The sequence below is a fragment of the Thunnus albacares genome, chromosome 22 (assembly GCF_914725855.1).
Source record: "Thunnus albacares chromosome 22, fThuAlb1.1, whole genome shotgun sequence".
Classification (NCBI taxonomy): Eukaryota; Metazoa; Chordata; class Actinopteri; order Scombriformes; family Scombridae; genus Thunnus; species Thunnus albacares.
Window position 1 is genome coordinate 9,299,023 of NC_058127.1, and position 18,727 is coordinate 9,317,749.

General features: G+C 38.2%; 1 protein-coding gene across 1 annotated transcript; it reads right to left on the reverse strand.

Moving 5' to 3' along the window:
• Positions 1 to 554: 554 nt before the first annotated feature.
• On the reverse strand, positions 555 to 6,776 carry LOC122973930 (E3 ubiquitin-protein ligase TRIM39-like). Its single transcript, XM_044341729.1, has 6 exons — positions 6,166 to 6,776; positions 5,130 to 5,225; positions 3,923 to 4,156; positions 2,543 to 2,690; positions 2,028 to 2,054; positions 555 to 1,799 (listed from the first exon to the last, which is right to left on the reverse strand). Exons 1-6 carry the CDS (start codon positions 6,751 to 6,753, stop codon positions 1,252 to 1,254), a joined length of 1,641 nt encoding a protein of 546 aa, XP_044197664.1. The 5' UTR covers positions 6,754 to 6,776; the 3' UTR covers positions 555 to 1,251.
• Positions 6,777 to 18,727: the final 11,951 nt, after the last annotated feature.

An 18,727-nucleotide genomic window follows, 5' to 3' on the forward strand; every position in this document is an offset into this window, starting at 1 on the left:
TGCCTTGAATGACACACCAACAGGTGTTGTACTCTTCCTGAAACTTGGAGCAGCACCTCCCACTCTCAGTGCGACACACCCAAATTTACACACATGCGCTGCTTTTGTTCACACAGTTTTCACTGACTTCTATGGCTCTGCTGTGTGGATATGCAAACACCCTAAACTTAAAGCTGTGTTGTGTTCTCTCCATTTCAATAGGCCTCTACCTGAAAAGTAAATGAATGATTAAATGAATCCTTCAGATATCAGCAATAGTTGGTAAGGTTTTGCTGTTTGTTTGCCCCCAATATGTGATATTCAATAAATTGTCTTTATAGTTTAAGATTAATTGTTGTAATTTCCTTTATTCTTTATTTGGATTCATATTGGATCCACAAAGCGGTTTCTAGTCTTTAAAAAAAATAAAATAAAAATGAAAAGAACAGCAATATAAAATCAAACAGATTAGTGTAAGAGGAAAAACAAAACAAACAGGAAACAAGTGAACTGATTTGATTTATGAATTTTCAAATGACACAAAACACTCAAAAAATTAAACAATACAAAGGAAAAGAAAAATTTTAACTCAAAAAAATTACAGAAGATCTCAAACAATGATGATTAAAACAAAACTAACTCTATGTGTTCATCAGCTTTTGTTATAGTGACCTTATGTTCTATTACGTTATGTACTGTAACTTTATTTGTACATCTCCCAAAACCACAGAGGCAATTCAAAGTGCTTTACATCAGGCAAACAGAAGATTTAGGACAATCTAAAAACACAATAACAAAAAAATTTGCTCTAAGATGAAAAGTAAATAAAATATAAGATAAAATCAAACAAACAAATATAAAAACAATAGATCAGAAAACACCCAGATAAATCCTGTTAACTTGTTGCACAATCCATCACACAAGTAAAGCTGTGATTTTTTTTAATAGTAATGAATTTTAAAGTTGTAAATGCTGTGCTACCTTATTATAGCTTTAGTACACTGGAAATATCTCAATGTGAAAAAAATTAATATGTAAGCAAAACGGCAGCAAACAACACACTGACCCTAGAAATATACAAGAAGCACTGATGGTAATGTGATGCAGTAATTATAAGGTGTAATATTCCTTTTAGGCTTCAAGGTAAATCATAACTATTACATTAGATCAGTGTTTGTGTCTGGACCTATACAATCATTATCTAGGCTATATATGTAACAGTAAGAAAAGTAGGTCTATTTTGCTTTGGATGATGACATTTGGTGAGTGTTTTCATTTTGTAATCTCTACTGTCATAATTTTCAGAGGAGCCACCTCCTTCTTTTCTGTCGTCAAACATGGATTAAATACGGGGTAAACCCTGTCTGTAAAGTTACACTTTGTGTAGGTGAAGATGTAAGTCTTGGCCTCTACATGGAAGAACGACACCTCTCTCTCTTCGTAATCCACAAACACCCCCACCCTCTGAGGACGAGGAGACAACGTCAAAGGAAAAGGATTTTGCGTGAGCACAAAATACTGCCCTCCGTCCACGTGACTAACAGCCCACATTCCACTCTCAGGGGACGGAGTGATCTGCTCTCCTCTCTTTACAGCGCCAGAGGCGACTCCCAGCACCCAGTTGGATTTCTCCTTCACCCCAACCTCCCAGTAGTGCCTGCCTGTGGTTAGACCCTTTGTCGCAAGAGCAAAAGGGTTTTCTGTGAACCTCGCTGGGCTGCTCTGAACTTTCTGCTTCTTTGGAGACTGCTTGACTTCTTTCCCGTCTTCAGAGACGATGAGCCAGGGCCCCGCAGTGTCGGGGTCAATGGTGATGTCCTCTGTAAGAATAGACAGGATGTGAGGACTAAGCAGTGGTGTGGAGGGTTTTGTGTGGTTAAATGATTCTTTTTGAGACCTTGTAAAGGCTACGTTCAAATTTTAAAGGAAAAGTCAAACAAACAATACATTCTTTTATGTTTTTTTCTTATAATGACATGTAACATTCAGAACTATGAGGTTATTACTGACGGAAGTGAACACCTTGGATGTTGACTTTGAGAAGTTACCTGCATATCGCCAAACTTTCTTGAGCTCTGTGGGGAAAAGACAGAACATAATGAACAATGTGATGGATGATGCTGTTGACGTGATCGGTGATAAATGACAGAGCGGTTAAATGATGTGAAATAGATTGATTTATCAAATCACCCGCAGTGACCAAATGATCTTTAGTGAAAGCACAGTTGATCTTTTTTTTTTTTTTAATGTGCATTTTCGTCAAATCAAATTCCATCCGTCAAACTGTCAATGAAACAGTGTCAGAAATATTGAGCAATATTTTCATTTATTCATTCATTTCTTCTGTAATTTTAATTTAACTCTCTCTTTAGCAAGGCCAGCATGCACTGGGCAAAAGGAAGGGCCAACACAGATCATCCGTTTCACATTTGTATCGCAATTTCACATCTACAATTTATCTCATCTCCATGTCTTAACAGTGAAAAAAAGCAAGGAGACCCAGAGGGGTTAAGTTAAATTTTGCATTATGGTCATTTTTAATGTGACTTTGTGTCAAACCTACCAGTGGCTGACTGCTTTCTTATTTCCAGGTTGATGAACTCTCGTGCATTAATCAAAGATGTGCGTATATAACCCAAAAAGTCCACTTCATTAACAGGGATGCTGAGCCAGTTCTGAGTTGATGGTAGCGTGTAGGCTTGACTGAATGCCTGTTGAATGAGACACAGAAACGATGTTGAAGTTTTTTCACTGGCTGTTAACTTGCTGTTGACTGAGAACACGCTGAAAGCTCTAAGCACAGGTGACACCAAGCACAGTTGGCGCTAAAAGTATTGCGTTGAAAGTTGAGCCAAGACTCACAAGTTAAATGTAAAGTGAAATGAACAACATGACCTTTCGCAATCTGGCGCCATCATCAGGCCAAGGTACACGTTTCTTAACTTTGTCTGCAGACAAGAACATTAGTATTTGACAACTCTGCAAAACCATCGATTACATTTAAACCTACATTAGCTTTTAGAGTTTTTTTGGCCACTTGGGGGCAGCAGAAACAAGTTGTGAACAGAACATTGACATCTCATCACTTTTAAATTGATATATTGAACTTGTTAGCAAACAGCTGCTTATTTACACATCCGGTAGTTACGGAGCAACATTCATTTGGAGTCGTGTTTCTGTCCATCTGATGAATGTAAGTTCAATATTCACTCTCCTTTTAGCTCTGTTTTTGGTCTCTACCAACTCCTGAGGGAAATATCTGGCTCTTTACTTTTTCACCATGCTAGTTGCTAACTGTGTCTGTTTGGTGCTGAGAAGGTACAGTGGGTTTTAAAAGCTTTTTCTTTGCAAACAGCCTGTTTTGGTTGAAAACGGCACTATGAGAGGAGTGAACCAAGTTGCAGCCAGACAGCTAAATGAGGTGAAATTCGCTATAAAGCTCTATAAAGCTGAGGGGAGCTGCAGAGTCGCTGATAATTCACTGTAGGTTCATCACTACCAGCACCTCTCAAACTACACTGTCATGTAATTTTTATTATAAAAAAATAGTGATAATAGGTTTTAATGGCAATTCTAATGTCTGACTATATCTGCACATGGCATGAAATCAGCAAAGTGACTTGAAATTTAGACAGTAATAAAGGTTAGGGAAAGACTATAGTTATGGCAAATACACTAGACGACTAAAACTAATTTCTTTAGGGAAAGATTACAGTTAATAAAAAGGTGAATGTTTATTGTACTGTAGGTCTGCGGAAAGACTCAAATCCGCTTTCTTGCATGACAGTCAATCTTAATTTAATGGTACAGTAAGAGAAATCTGTCAACTCAGACCAAACACACATACATTTAGACATGCATTGTTGTAAGCATACTGTACATAAAGATACATTCATACATTCACATAACAGACAAGTTTAGTCCACCCCCCCCCCCGACTGACCTGCATGAGGGTGATATGGTCTTCAATGTGCAAGAGCTGCTGCAGTTCAACATTTTTCTTCTCCAGCTCAGAAATCTCCTGCCTCAGTTCTTTGAAGAGCTTTTCAAATCTCATCTGTTCAGCATCATGTCTGGCCTCAATCTCTTCCAAAAGCTCTTTGTGGGTCTTCTGAATGGACTTTATCACAGACGTGAAGACCTGAACACTTGCTTCCATTTCTTTCCGTGCATTCTCCTACAAGTCAAGCATATAAAACATATCCATATTTTAACAGTCGACCAACCTGGTGATAAATCCATGCGGGCAGTCATTTCTAAGCAAATATGGGAGTTGTCAATTTGTACTTGATAACATATATAAACTTGAACAAGTCTTACTATGTCCATGTACCTTGTAGTAGAAAAAGAAAACTGCAAATGAATACCATCCACTTTTGAATTTAATTAGTTGAAGTAAATGTATCTTATTCATCCGACAAATGTTTAGAAATCAATTTATTTTAATTTCTTCTGCAATGGCTCCAACCATAACCCTGAATCTGTCAGCAAAACCACAAACACCAGTACTGACAAACACAAGTAAATGGATTTTGAAATGTAAAGGCAAAAAATAAAAAAAAAATACAATAAAAAAAAACAGGCAAAAAAGCAACAATACAAAGAAAATAAAAATAATGACAAAAGATGTCAATTCAAGAGTAAGTACAGAGTTCAGTTGAAGATTTAGTTGAAGTTCAAGCAAAGAAATTTCACTGAAATTGACATTTCAGATGGAAGTATCATTTGAAATTGAAGTTCTGAAAGAAATCTGTGCTAGTTCAAGTTAGTTGCATAGAAATGTAGTTGTCAGTGGAAGAGTAAGAAATGAAAGCAGTGGAATTGTCTGATGACTTGAAAGTAGTTGAAATGTTGTGGATGAAAAAAAAAAGTGGATAAAAATAAAATTTCATCTGAGATTTGCTGGTTTTTCTTTGACTTTTTAAAGAAAATCTAAAGTTTTTGTTCTTTGACAGCTTTGTGGCCATAAATGATAACTTTTGGGGGCATTTCTTTGAGTAAATGAGATTACTAACAGGTGTGTATGAGTTGAGGCAGGTGTATGCAGCTGATAAATATCTGATGCGCTGTGCTGTGTGTGAATTCCCTTCCTCCCGAGTTTAATTTCTTTGAAGTCATTCACCATTTTCTTGAGTTGACTTTGAACCCACCTTGGTTTGTTTCTTTGAGTGATTGATTTCCTCAATCCTCTTTTGTCGATCCTGTATCATCAGCTCCACCTCTCTCCCTCTCCTCTTGACCTGAATCTGCAGGGAAATTTAAATAGTAGTGGTGAAAACGTGAGCACACAACTCAACTTTGAGCCAACAAGTCTCCCCCAAGTTTATGTGTTAATGTGATTGCTGGGATACAAACTTTTCTGCACTTATACCCACAAATTTCTGTGTAATATGGTGCAGTGGCTAGTTACATATTTGAACATTTAATGCAAATCAACTGGGAAAACTGGAGAAAATTACTTTTAAAAAACAAGACCACATTTCCTATAAATCTCAATGTTTCCTGAACAAAAATGAATCCTTGCATCTAAGCTAACGTCATAATTTACCCTCACACTACTTTCCCTAATAACGACCACATTTTATGTAAGTGTTTCCTGCAACAAAGAGTCATTTCATCTTTTAATCTTTCTACTGTCTTTCACTGCAAGACACCAGAAGCTTTTCTGCCACATTTACTATGAAAAAACTTAACCTTTTGCTGTTTTGTGCTGTAAAGCAATTCAGGAGATAACCTACCAAACTGGACAAAGTAAAATTAAGTGTAGTGGCAACAAGTCCTTCCAGCTATGCAGCGTGTTCAGACTTCTACTTTTTACTTTTAGTACAATTGGGACATACTGCCATTGTAGCACCTGTCATTGCAGCGTCAATGGTCTGTGATCTCTCGGTGGCTCAGCTGATGTGACGAAGATTGCGGATCAGAATAGCTAGAAAAGCATGGATGTATGGACATCCTAGTACTTTTGGCATACTGCATTTGACTTACTATGTATTGGGGCACACTAAATCTTTTTCTGGCATACTAAATTATTCCAGAAAAAGGTCATATGGTGATGAATTATTGATCAAATTTAAAATGCTACACACAGTGTAAAAACTTTTTTGGGCAAGGGGAAAATTAAGAGCTCTTTTAAAGCAACAGGAACAACATGAAACTTGGATTAACAAAATAATGAAATTTTACCATTTTTTGCAGTAACACGGACTCTGCTGTTACAACTTTGTGTTGGCTGTGGTCGGTCTCAGCACAGATCTGACATATGAACTGTTCCTCCTTCCTACAGAACAGCTCGAGGATCTTCTCATGCTTTTTACATATTCTCTCCTCCAGGTTTCTGATTGGCTCAATCAGCTTATGTCTACCCAGAGCTGCTGCTGTCTTGTGAGGCTCCAGGTGGGTCTCACAATAAGATGCCATACAAACCAGGCAGGACTTCATGGCCTTCAGCTTCACACCTGCACAGACATCGCAAGCCACTTCACCAGGTTTGGCCTCACGGGCTTCAGCGCTCGTCACTGTGACTGTATTCGTGTTTTTAAAGTGATCGACCACCTCTCGGAAAGAGATGTTGATCCGAAGCTCGGGTCTTTTGTAAAATATCTCCTTGCACAGGGGACAGCGACACAGCTCTGTGCTGTCCCAGTACTTCTCAATGCAGAGTTTGCAGAAGTTGTGTCCACATGGAGTAGAGACTGGGTCAGTGAAAAGCTCCAGACACACAGAACAACTAAATGAGTACTTATCCAAAGTGTCTGCCATGTCTGAAATCATTAAGAAAGGGAAACATGCTCTTAAGAAATCATAGTGCAATCGCAGTAGTAGTCAAATGATGCAAATAAAATGTTGCTCTTTTAAGACTTTAGTGTCAAGCAGACTGACTTTTTTGTTTAATCAAAATCAAAACATATAAAACATAAAAATCAAAAATAATTTGTGGGGAAATGTACCGGGAGGGTAGAGGATTTCATCTTTGATTAAATCCATCTATTTCTTCCTTCATCAAACAGGTTTAATGGAATGCAAAAGATTAAAATAACCTTCCACAATGAGGCTATGAAGGAAAGTATGAGGAACAGGTGTAGGAGAAAATAACTTAAGGAAGGGTACAAAGGATGGCCTGTATTGCATGTTATCTGCATAAAAATTAGGGCTGGATATCATTTAAAAACTAACAATACCAGTATCAATTCCAGTACCCTTTAAGTGATACTGATACCAGTAGAATACTTCATTTGATACCTTTTTTTTCCACTTCATTCGATACTCATCGTGTGAATGGAAGCATTCAGCTGCGTAAAATACCACCACTCCTCCCCAACCAAATGATTTTTACATGAATACATTTTGAAAGTGTTCAAATTATTAAAACATTTATTAGAATGAAGTATTATCACCACATACTGTATGAGTTGTAGCTGCTGCGGTAAAGGAGCACATTGCATTAAATCAAAGAACGCTTGTGGTGATTGACTGCGAGCAAAACCATACAATTAGTCATTTTTTTCTAGATCTGGGTACAAAAAGGGTTGAATGCAGGTATCGTTTGACTGGAGAAGTTTTGATACAACTTGGTACTGGTTTATTTTGGTTGATTCCTTAAAGGTATTGAGTACTGATACCTACCGATAGTTTGGTAATTTGTAGGAAACATCACTGCAGGCTTACTGAAATGTATTTGGCATGTTTTGGTCCCAAAATCATCATGAGCCCAGCAGTTAATTTTCATATTACTATGCCAGTTTTGTTGTTATACTCAGCAATAGCAATATAAATCTATCCTCATTAGGTTTAGACACCTTAATATAGTTAAGTAAGTGAGTAAAGTTTATCTAAATAGCACCTTTCACAGACACCAGTCATAAAGTGCTTCATAGTCAAATAAATAAAACAACAACAACAAACAGACATTAAACATGAGTTAAAACATAAAATACCACATGCTACCTAAATGCCTGCCTGAACAGATGGGTTTTAACTGCTTTTTTAAAAGAGTCCACAGAGTCCAGAGACCTCAGACTTATGGGAGACTATAAAGCACATAGTATAACATACAGTAGTGGGGTGAATTCTTAGCTATGCAGATATTCTTTAAGTATGCAAGAAAATAAGTCATAGAGCAAAAACTTCCTAGAACTTCAATACAATATCATAATATAATATACATAGAATATAAAGTATCAGGCTACAGTACCTGTGTGTCTCTTGGCTGTTTGCTCAGGTATGACAGGTATCAGGTATGTTTTTTCTTCCTGTTTCAATCATTGCGTGTAGCTGCTGAAATATGACTTGTGATTGGTGGGTTTTTTTCATATGTATTTGCATGCATGAGTAATACAGTAACACTTCTCCTTTTAATGCTTTTTATAGTTAGCTGGTTTTATTGAAAAAGTTTGTACTTTCCCAGATACTGAGGTTGCCAGTTTTCAAAGGTCATTTTCTCATCTGTTTAGAACAACATAAGACAAAACTGCTCTGCATGAAGTCATTTTCATTTTATTTATACACATGGGCCCTCATTTCAGATGGAGAAAACATAACAAAAAATATTTTTAATTTGTGCCTAAGAGTCTACAGCCATGTTAGCAGCAGTGCTTTGAGCTAAATGCCAACGCAAGCGTGCTAATATGCCCATTGCTAACGTTTGCTAATTAGCTCTAAACAAAAAGTACAGCAGAGGCTGAGGAGAATATTATTAGTTTTGCAAGTATTTTGGCATGAAAGTCATTTAAAAAGTATTGGACAAGTTGAAATTTTGACTTGACGCTGCTGCAAGAGTAAAAGTGTCAACAACTGTCAACCTCATGGTGGTGCTTGAAGAAAAGTCAAGGAATAACTCAAGTCACTGGTCATCATCTGCGTATTATTTTAGTCTTTAAGTCTTTTTTCACCTTTTTTTTGGTAGTGTATCTTCTAGACTCATCAGTTTTAGTCAAATGAGTTGTGGTTGAATTTACTGAACCCTCAACATTTTCTAAAGGTGCAGTGCAATTGTTATTTGTAATCCCCTTTTAAAAGTTCTAATTCACATTCTCTGAACTGGCATCTTCACGTATCTGACCGCTTTGCAGACAGAAGCAATCCTTTACCTCCACCACTAGTGTGCGGCATTGGGCTGGCACTGAGAGAGAACAACCAGTTTCTACCAACAGACACTTTATATTCATGCTGCATTTTTACCTAATACAGTAACTGATGCTGTCGTCCATGGCAACATATGAACACAACAATAGAACAGGCCACAATTCTCAGGTTACTCGCACTAAAAACATCCAAAAGTAACCAGGGTTTGTCTAGAAAAGTGTAGCATGAGTCTTGACAATCAGGCAGAAAAATGAAAGCGATTAATACAATTTTACTGAATATTCCTCTATGTTTATAGTCTACAACTTTGATTTCTTTGCACTGCAGCATATTGGCACCATTGATGTCAATAAGGCATTAAAGGTAGGAAGGAGGGGGGTCTGTTCTAAAAAAGGACCACTTGTCTTGGTCTTTTAGATGTTATCGATCTCCCTCACTTCCTGCAAATGTCATTGCATTTCTATTTATCTGTTGCATGTTATCGATCGCCTTATGTCTTCATTTTCCTCAGTTTCTATTGAGAAACTGTTCTATGCTTGTGTTGCCTCAGTCTTATTCCATTAGCTCTGAGTTTTACTTTAAATTTGCCTCAAAATACACAACTTTTCATGATTTATTTTTTACTATTGCAGTAGGGCTTTTGCGGGTGTTTGATCTGCACTGATGTAAAAAGAGATGTCTTACCTGAACGCTTCCAACCATAATCTTGCCTTACCCTGTGATTACTGCTGTGTGTGTGTGTGTGTGTGTGCGTGGCCATGCATCTGTACGTGCATGCTCTAATATTCAGAGTATCCCTACAGCAGACCCACTGCAGAGATTGTGTCGCATGATGTTATGGAGCTACAATTTCTTGGAGTGGGGATTCTGCTTTCTCTCCTTGTCGCAGTGTCAGTCAAGGTAAATGTATTTCCCCCCCTCCGCCACCCACCCCCTTCTCTTCCTCTCTTTCTCTCTGATTTCCACTCACAGCCCCTGCTCCCCCAGCTCTGTTTTCTTTTACATCCATCCATCTTTTCATCTTTTTTCACCGATCTGCCCATCTTTTCTGTACTCCCCCCTTTTGTTCTCTCTGTCTCTCTGCTGTTTTATTTTCCATAACGCTATCCAAATGTTCTCTTTCAGGTTTATAAATAGAAGCTATACCCTTCTCCTTTGCTGTTTCTCCCTCTCTTATTCTTGCTTGGTGTTTTTTCACTTAGCAGAGTCCCCGCTGGAAGCTACACTGCACTGTGTTTTTCCTGTCTTGAAATCCCCCCCCCCCTCTCTATTCTCCACACCTCTCACTTTAAACTCCCTCATGTTGCACCTCCATCTCCCTCTTTCATGTTATAATTTGAGGCACGCTGAAAGAAGCTTGCCTGCAAATACACAGATCTTTCTCAAGAAAATGTAGCTTTAGGTTACCCGCTCGTCCGCATCTTCCTCTTTTCTCTCAAACACACACACATGAAAAAAAAAAAAACAGTCAGCTGTTCTCCATATAGTTTTCTCACATCTCAGCATATTGCTTTCTCTGCTTCCTCCACCCTCCAGCTCACGTCTACTATGTCGTCTTCCCCCTTCCTCCTGATGCTCTCTGGTTTCTCAGAGAGAGTATCAGTGCTCTCACCTCCTTTGGGGGATACGGTAGCGTTAGTGAGCATTATTGAAAATCAGTGCGGATAGTGTCACACTCTCTATGTTACTGATAACCTCACTGTGCCCCGGCAACCAACAGTATCTGATCATGTGGCATTTCTCGATGGGGAAAACAGGCAATCGTGTTGCACCATTAGCACTCCTAATAACACTGTGAGACTTTATATTGATCCCAGTGGGGATATTCTCTTTGGACTCCTTAGGGAAGTGAGATCAGGAGCTCAGAAGCGGATACTGAGTTTCTTGCTCAAGGGCAAGAAAAACGGGTGCTTGCTAATGCCTTGAACCCAGGTCTGCTTGCTGAAAGGTATTTCTGCGGCCAGTGGTTATGTAACAGTCCTGGTGCAGATGGAGAAATTGATTGTTCCAAAGGAGTATTGTGGTACAGCTGATTTGTGAATCAGTGACATAACATATAGATTACATTTGCACCAATACCATCAACTACATTAAACTGGAGCACTAATTCATTTAGTCATTCACACAGAATCAGGAAACTATCATATGTTGCACTGTTGCTTTCTCACCAAGAATTAGACGAGAAGATTGATACCAATTTCATGTTTGTACGGTAAATATGAAGCTACCACCAGCAGCCGATTAGCTTAGCTTAGCTTAGCTTAGCAATAAGACTGGAAACGGGGAAACAGGTTGCCTCTATCCGATGGTGACACAATAACCCTGTAAAACTGCAATGTGACGTTTTTACACTTTTGTACAGATAAGTAAACAAGATGTATTATGTTTATTGGTGAGTTTTAGATGTTCTAGTTGGTGGATTTTGTTATCTTTGGACAGAGCCAGGCTAGCTGTTTCCCCATTTCCAGTTTTTATGGTAAGCTAACCTTACTGGCTTTTGGTGGTGGCTTTATATTTACTGTACAGATGATATGGAGAAAGCAAATAAGTACATTTCCCAAAACTATTAACTATTCCTTTAACTTTTCATCTAGTGCCATCATCAGTTCAAAATTTCACTTTATTTAAAGGGGACATAACATGTGGGGAAAGGAAGCAAAATCCAACCGCTGCTGTCTGCCAAGAGGCAGCTTGCAGAAGTTGACCAATCAGAACAGAGTGGGCTCATCGGGAAGCGGGCCTAAATGAGACAGGAGCTAAAACAGCCTGTTTCAGACAGAGGCTGAACTGAGGGGTTGCATAAAGAGCCAGTTTAAGATAAATAAGTAGTTTTTGAACTGTAGATCATGCAAATATATTCCAATAGAGCCCCAGAATATAAATATAGACCTGGAAATGTGTATGGTATGTCCCCTTTAATGCTTTTGTTTATGACTGTAAAGACTCCCATCAGCCTCAGTTGTAGTTTGTGTTTAGCGCTAATTAGCAAATGTTAGCATGCTAACATGCTAAAAGATAGTGATCATGATAAACATACTTTTAGTTCAAAGCACCACTGTGCTTAAGTACAGCTGCAAAGAGAATGACTGTAGACTTTGATGTTTTGCATTGTAGATGCTGGAGCAAAAAACTAATAAACAAGACTCTCAGTGTTGTCCTTGGTTCAATCATGGTTCAATCATGGCTTTAGGTAAAAACCCCCGAATATATGCACAGATTTCAACAGAAATATTGGTGGAAGAGGAAATATGTATACAGTACAAAATATTGTTTTAATAATAAGACTAATTATATGTTTTTTTCATTTGTTTTTTGGCTTTGGAGAAATATGCTTTATTCTCTCATTGCACCATTATCTCTCATAGCAACCTTTCAGATCAATATTGTATATATGGTCTGTAAAATTGTATTTATTTGACCTTTATGATTTGAGCAGGCTTTGTAAAGACTGTCACTACACACAAGTGTGAATATGTATGCAGCAGTGTAAATGAGAAAGCAATGATGAGAACGTCAAACCATACAGGTAAATAAAAATGAAATACTCTGGCTAAGCTTTTTTTTTTCTTCCACATCATCATACAGCTGAATGCTTTATTCACATGCAATATGTGGTGGACTGCTCCTTCAGCTCCTGCCTGTTGCTACATGTTTGCTCTCTCTCCGCATGTGTGTGCACGAGAGTGCGTGTGCTTGCACAGTCCTTGGATGTGGGAAGTGAATCTCTGTGTCCTCCAGTGAATTCTTTCACTGTAATATCTGTATCACACCCGTGTCACGTAATACCTTTTCATGCATGAGGCGGCTTTTGTTGCCCTGATGACTAATATGTGTTTTCTCTACGTAATTGAGACATGAAAGCATGCGCAGTCGGGCCAATGTAAGATTTTCTTGAAACCATATTCTGCTTAAACAGCATAAAACATCTGAGCACATGGCTGCGGTTGACAGCAGCGTTATCTGCTCTCCCTTCTGATGTGATCTGATCTAATCTGATGCCGTCTGATCTGATCTTGTCTCTCCTCATCGCGAAATCTTCTCTGCATATGTCTTAATAAAGACAATGAAAGCAACTGAAGACAAAAGGCGAGCAGCGTGTCTTATCATTGTGTGATCACTGCAGACATTTTGAGGCAAAAGATCATAAGGTTCAATAAACATGTGAAATCCCATCCTTGAATTATGGATTCCAAAAATAGGACTGTTCAAAACAATGACTCTTTTTGGGTTTTGTTAAAGTGAAAGGTAGAAACAGAATCTGCGCAGCCAGGCTGAACCCAGTCAAAAGCTGTGGGATCAAGTTCTGAGTCTGCTGGAAAAAATGTTTTCTTTTCATTAGTCCTTGTCTGAGCAACTTATCCAAACATAAATATTAAAGTCTGTGTAAAGCAATAATAAATATGTGTCCTGAGTTTTTCACACCACAGAAAACTGTTATTAACCACCCAGCCAAATTTGACTGATTAAAAAAATCACCAAGTATATAAAATTAGGTTTAAAAATCATGGAAAAACAAACAGTATTCTGAGGGTGTGTCTGCTGAGGGAGCTGAAGCCGCGCCCTCAACTGAACAGTCTCTGAACCTCTGAACTTAACAACACACATGCCGAACTCCTTTAAAAAATATACAATTTACAACAGGCCTTGTTTGTAGGTGTAGGACAAGCAACATGGACAATATTTCAGAAATAAAGTAACGCTAGGAGCAACTGTTTAATTCAACACCTATTTTGTGGGTAAACGTGGACTTCAGTAAAAATGTAATTTAAATGAGTAGTTAACAAGCGATCCATCACTAATCATCATTATGTTAAATTATCATTTTTTTTCAGTGAAGTTTGGTGTCAACATTATTCACTTCTTTGTAAAGTGCTGGCGAGGGGCCAGAACTGCAACTGCAGGAGTATGTCTGTAGTGACGGTGAGGCCACCGGAATAGCGTCCGTCACACAGCTGAGGCAGCGAGGATGAGACTGGACAGAGAGGCAGAGAGGGCTGCTAAACAGCCACGGCTCCCACAGCCGTGCTGCATGAGCAGCGGGACATGGATATATCCTCTCCGTGGCCCGGAGCTTCAACATCAACTCTACCCATCATCAGACGCTTCAGCTGGGTTTGAGCCTTGAGCGCTACCGTTGACCAAAAATGGCCCCATTTACCAGTAACAGCTCATATGTCTATCAACCCAGCTACGCCAGACGAGAGAGAGTGTAAGCAAACACAAACTTCATGATTTAAAGCAACGTCCCCGATAGCACCTGCTACATCCTCAGGGTGGATACAGCTAAAAACTCCGGTAAGACCAGAGGAGGGTTAGGGATTGTGCATTTATGTAAACAAAGCTTGGTGCACGGAAAATGCCATTATGGAGAGGCACAGCTCTGCTAACCTATAATATCTCATAGTTAAGTGTCGACCTTTCTATATGGGGCACGGGGGGGGGTCATGCTAGTAACGCTTCTGTCATGGTGCAGCCGTTAAAAGCATGCCCAACAAATCTGAAACACAGTATATTACATAGTTCACAGTTTTTTCACGTTTTCAACATTTACTTTCTAACATGTATAATGTTTTTCAATGGTTTTATGTTTCTTGTAGTTATTTAGAAATGTATTGTGGAACTTTGTAAAATTATCATGATGTTCACCTTTAACAATCCACAAACATGCTCTCCTTATTTGCTTCCTCTTGTTTAGCTCCAAGAACAAAGCACAGTGTCGTTTGACCTCTTATAGTATTTCTTTACAAAACATTGTATTGACCAAATATTCTCCAAGGTAACATGGATCTCCCTTACATCCTTTACCTGGACGCTCATCTTTCTGCCCTCTGATGTTCAAGCAAATTGAACTGAGTCTAGTTTTACGTACCGCTTCAAAACCACTTTAAGCATCACATTCTCTGCTTTGAGATCAGCATGAACCCCATCCTTGTGTCAATAAAACTTGATTGATTTTTGGCAGGAAAAAACGACCAGAAGGCAAATTGATCCTCAAGAATAAAAGTTGATCCTCCAAAAGGAAAAAAAAGATCTTTCAGGGAGAAAATTGATTCTCAAGAGAGGAAAAACTGCAATAAAACACAGACACAGATATCTCAACATAATAAACGAAAAAATAAATCCAACATGAGCATAACATACAGTATATAAATTGCCAGATTATACTGGACAACATGTTGATATCTGTAAACGAGCTTCTCAGAAGATCACATGGGACAAATCAAATTTCCTAAACAAGTTTGAACAGATCCCATCCTCCTTTACACTGTCAAATAAAAACTCCTTTGAAGATATTAAAGGATTCTAATGCAAATTGAGATGCAAAATATACATAAACACAAAAACCCAATCTTCTAAACTTGGGAAGTCTCTGGCTCGGTAGTAAATGTAGTATGAATGTCTTACAACAGACTGTTTACACATCTTCAGTCTGACGTCTGGAGTGTGGAATCCAAATAACAGAGTGGGTGTAAAAAAAAAAGGTGAAGAAACGAGAGAATTATAACGTCTCACACTGGCTTAAATGTCCTGAAGCTGTTTTCCTTTCATCTGCTTCCAATCTCAAACTGTAGGGTGAACTGTAGGGTGAACTGTAGATCAAGTTGGACAGATATAAAATTATAATGTTATATTTTCCAAGTTTCATCTTCAGCACCTTTCAAGCTTTTCAACCTCAAACTCCCCAAAACCAGAGTAATGTCTATTCATGACCCTTTTACCGGCATAAATATGGATGATGGAGGACTCTGACAAAGTAATATGAGCAAATATTATGAGCAAATAAATTTATTGCTAAGTTCAAGGGCATTTCAGATGTTATTATGAGATGAAGTGCTTTAAATTACTTTTTTTGGCGCACCCACTCTCCCTCCTTGTCTTCTACATCAGTTACTGATATCATCCATTTTCCGTAATCTGTTTGACAGCCACCAGAGAAAAGGTATGTGCTTGTCTCTTGCAGTAAAAGATAAACTATATATAAAAGTATATTTTGGGCTACATGAAGGACTAAGTCTGTCATGTCTTCTAAGTTATTTTACTTGGTGTATGCAGTACTTGTACTTGGTTTTTGTAGCTTTAAAATACATCTGTGTTTGTAACTTGGACATTAGCCATGGCAACTCCTGTTCTTGGGTCCATCATCCAATAGATTAGAAATCCTGTTCAACCAACTATCCAATGGTATTTGTTCACTTATTCTAGGTTGACTATATATGTTTTTGCACTCAGGGGCATAATGCAGTCAATATGTTTGAGGGGGAACAGTTTCACAATGCATTATGTTCATGTTCACACCCAACGAAGTTCACAATAATTATCTGCTTTGGCTTCTAGGTCCCCCTAACAATCTAGAGCTATAATTGAATTTAACAGTAAATTGTATTTAATAGCAATATTGAACAAGAAAATGTTAGCGAAAAGGCTTTAAACTCAGGGCTAACATTAGCTGGTGACCTAGCAAGCACCGTTGATTATTTAAGTTAAGAAAGCTCACAAACATGTAGCTACTATTTTTACTTACACTATTTAGCTTTTGACCCTTTGTAAAAAATATCCTTATGTCCATCTCCTGTTTTGTAGGACGCATTTCAGTGCTGCAAATTAGTTTTGACAAAAACAATAATTTAGCTACTAATAATAGCAAAGAACAACAAGCTAAGGCTTAATAGTGAGATAAATTGCTAATGTCACTTTAAATAGGGAAATTCTGAAGCTCTAAGTTCTTTACAAATTCATTCAAGTCATACTGTTTAATAGCATGAGCTGTGGTTAACACAAGCGCAATTTGCAACAATTCTACACAACTTCCACCTCTGCAGCTGTGTGGCTCTACTAATTTTGCTGCTTCATAGTCAGTGTTGCCAGCTTAGCAACTTGTTGCTAAATTTAGCAACTTTTCAGACCCCTTTAAATGGTAAATGGTAAATGGACTGTACTTGCATAGCGCCTTTCTAGTCTTCCGACCACTCAAAGCACTTTTTACACTGCAAGTCATATTCACCCATTCACACACATTCATACACTGAATGGGCACAGGGGCTACCATGCAAGGTCCCAACCTGCCCATCAGAGGGAATTTAGGGTTCAGTATCTGGCTTTTTTATTCTAAATGATTTAACTTTACTATCTAAGTTTTGTCAAAACAGGCAGAGTTAACAATAGTGAATTTATTCCAGTGCATGATCATCTCTCTATTCATGATACTTCAGTTAGTTTTGATGCAACAGCCTGCATAAAACAGTTTTTTAATATTAGTAGTAGATTTAGATGCACATTGAGGAGCTGCTTGAGAAGAAAAATAGCTAATGAAAAAAAACAGTCACAGTCAGTCAGTTTTAAAATAAAATGTATGTAATTACGTCATGACATCATAGATATGCAAATTAGCCTTAGCTTTAGCTACTTCTCACTGTTGGCAACACTAAACATAGTGCTTTCTAGCTGGAAAATCCCCTTTTCAGTTAAGCAAACTGACCACTTCACTCTGATCACCGGGACTGGTGACACCACTCCCCAGAGGTTAAGTCCTGATTGAATTGCACTGGCAGTAATCCGTTTTCTTGTGAAAATACAAGAATACTAGTTAGTAACGGTTTGTAGAAAATCATAAGAAGACGATCCATCGCCCCAAAAATTGGGCTATCGTACCATCATCATCTAACATTTTTTATTTAATTGATCTTTAAAAATGTTTAATGTTTTTCACTTTAATGGAGACAAATCTATTTCTGGGTGGGACCATTACAAAATGCCAGACCTCTTTGACCCCTGTGGTATGAGACATACACATGCATTCATTCATGTCAAGGGGACAGGCAAAGACAGACTGTAGTGTCCTATTTACGCCGTGTATAATTGAGTGCTCCAAATTCCTAAATTCCATCACTGTAATGAAGAAGCCATGTTCTGTACTGTCATCCAGGAGGCTGGTTGAACTGGAACAGCACCCAGCGGGAACCAGATTGAAACCAGCTCCTACGGGGGCGCTCGCAGCATCCCCTGAAGGGTCCAGGTCAGAAGGATATTTTTCACATGCTTGAAATTACTTTGAGAGTGCTACATTCAAATTAATTCTTCACATGTAGATAATACACCTATAGAAGTGGAACATGTGTGTTTATTGAGAAAAAAAAGTAAGTATATTGGTTTGTCTAAGTGGAGTTTAAATGGGCAGTATACTCTTTGATGCATTTAAACTGACAGATTTGAAGCAAGCAATACATACAACATGGATAGAGTTCAAAGCAATATGCAGCAAATTTTATTTAGTGCAGAAAACACAGTACAGGGAGTGTTTTTGTGCATTCTCACCTTAGCCACCATTTCTGAAAATCCAACAACACATAGATTGAAATGTCAAAATACACAAGAGGGAATTCATAGCCTAAAACATACAAATATGGATTTCTCATGCCGTCACATCAGAAACACAACAAAACAAGTCAGAGAGGTTCACAACAATGTAGGTATTCACATAAATTATAGAAACATCATTTAATAAACCAGCAATAAATAAAGCATTGATCATGGTAGAAGAAGTGATGAGGCAATACAAGAAGATTGGTGGGTTGTGGGATGGGGCCCTGTAGAGCTTCCTGATTGGCAGATGCCTCCCTGAAAGGACAGTGGTCACTGATTGGCCACGCTGTGAAGGGTAAGTCCA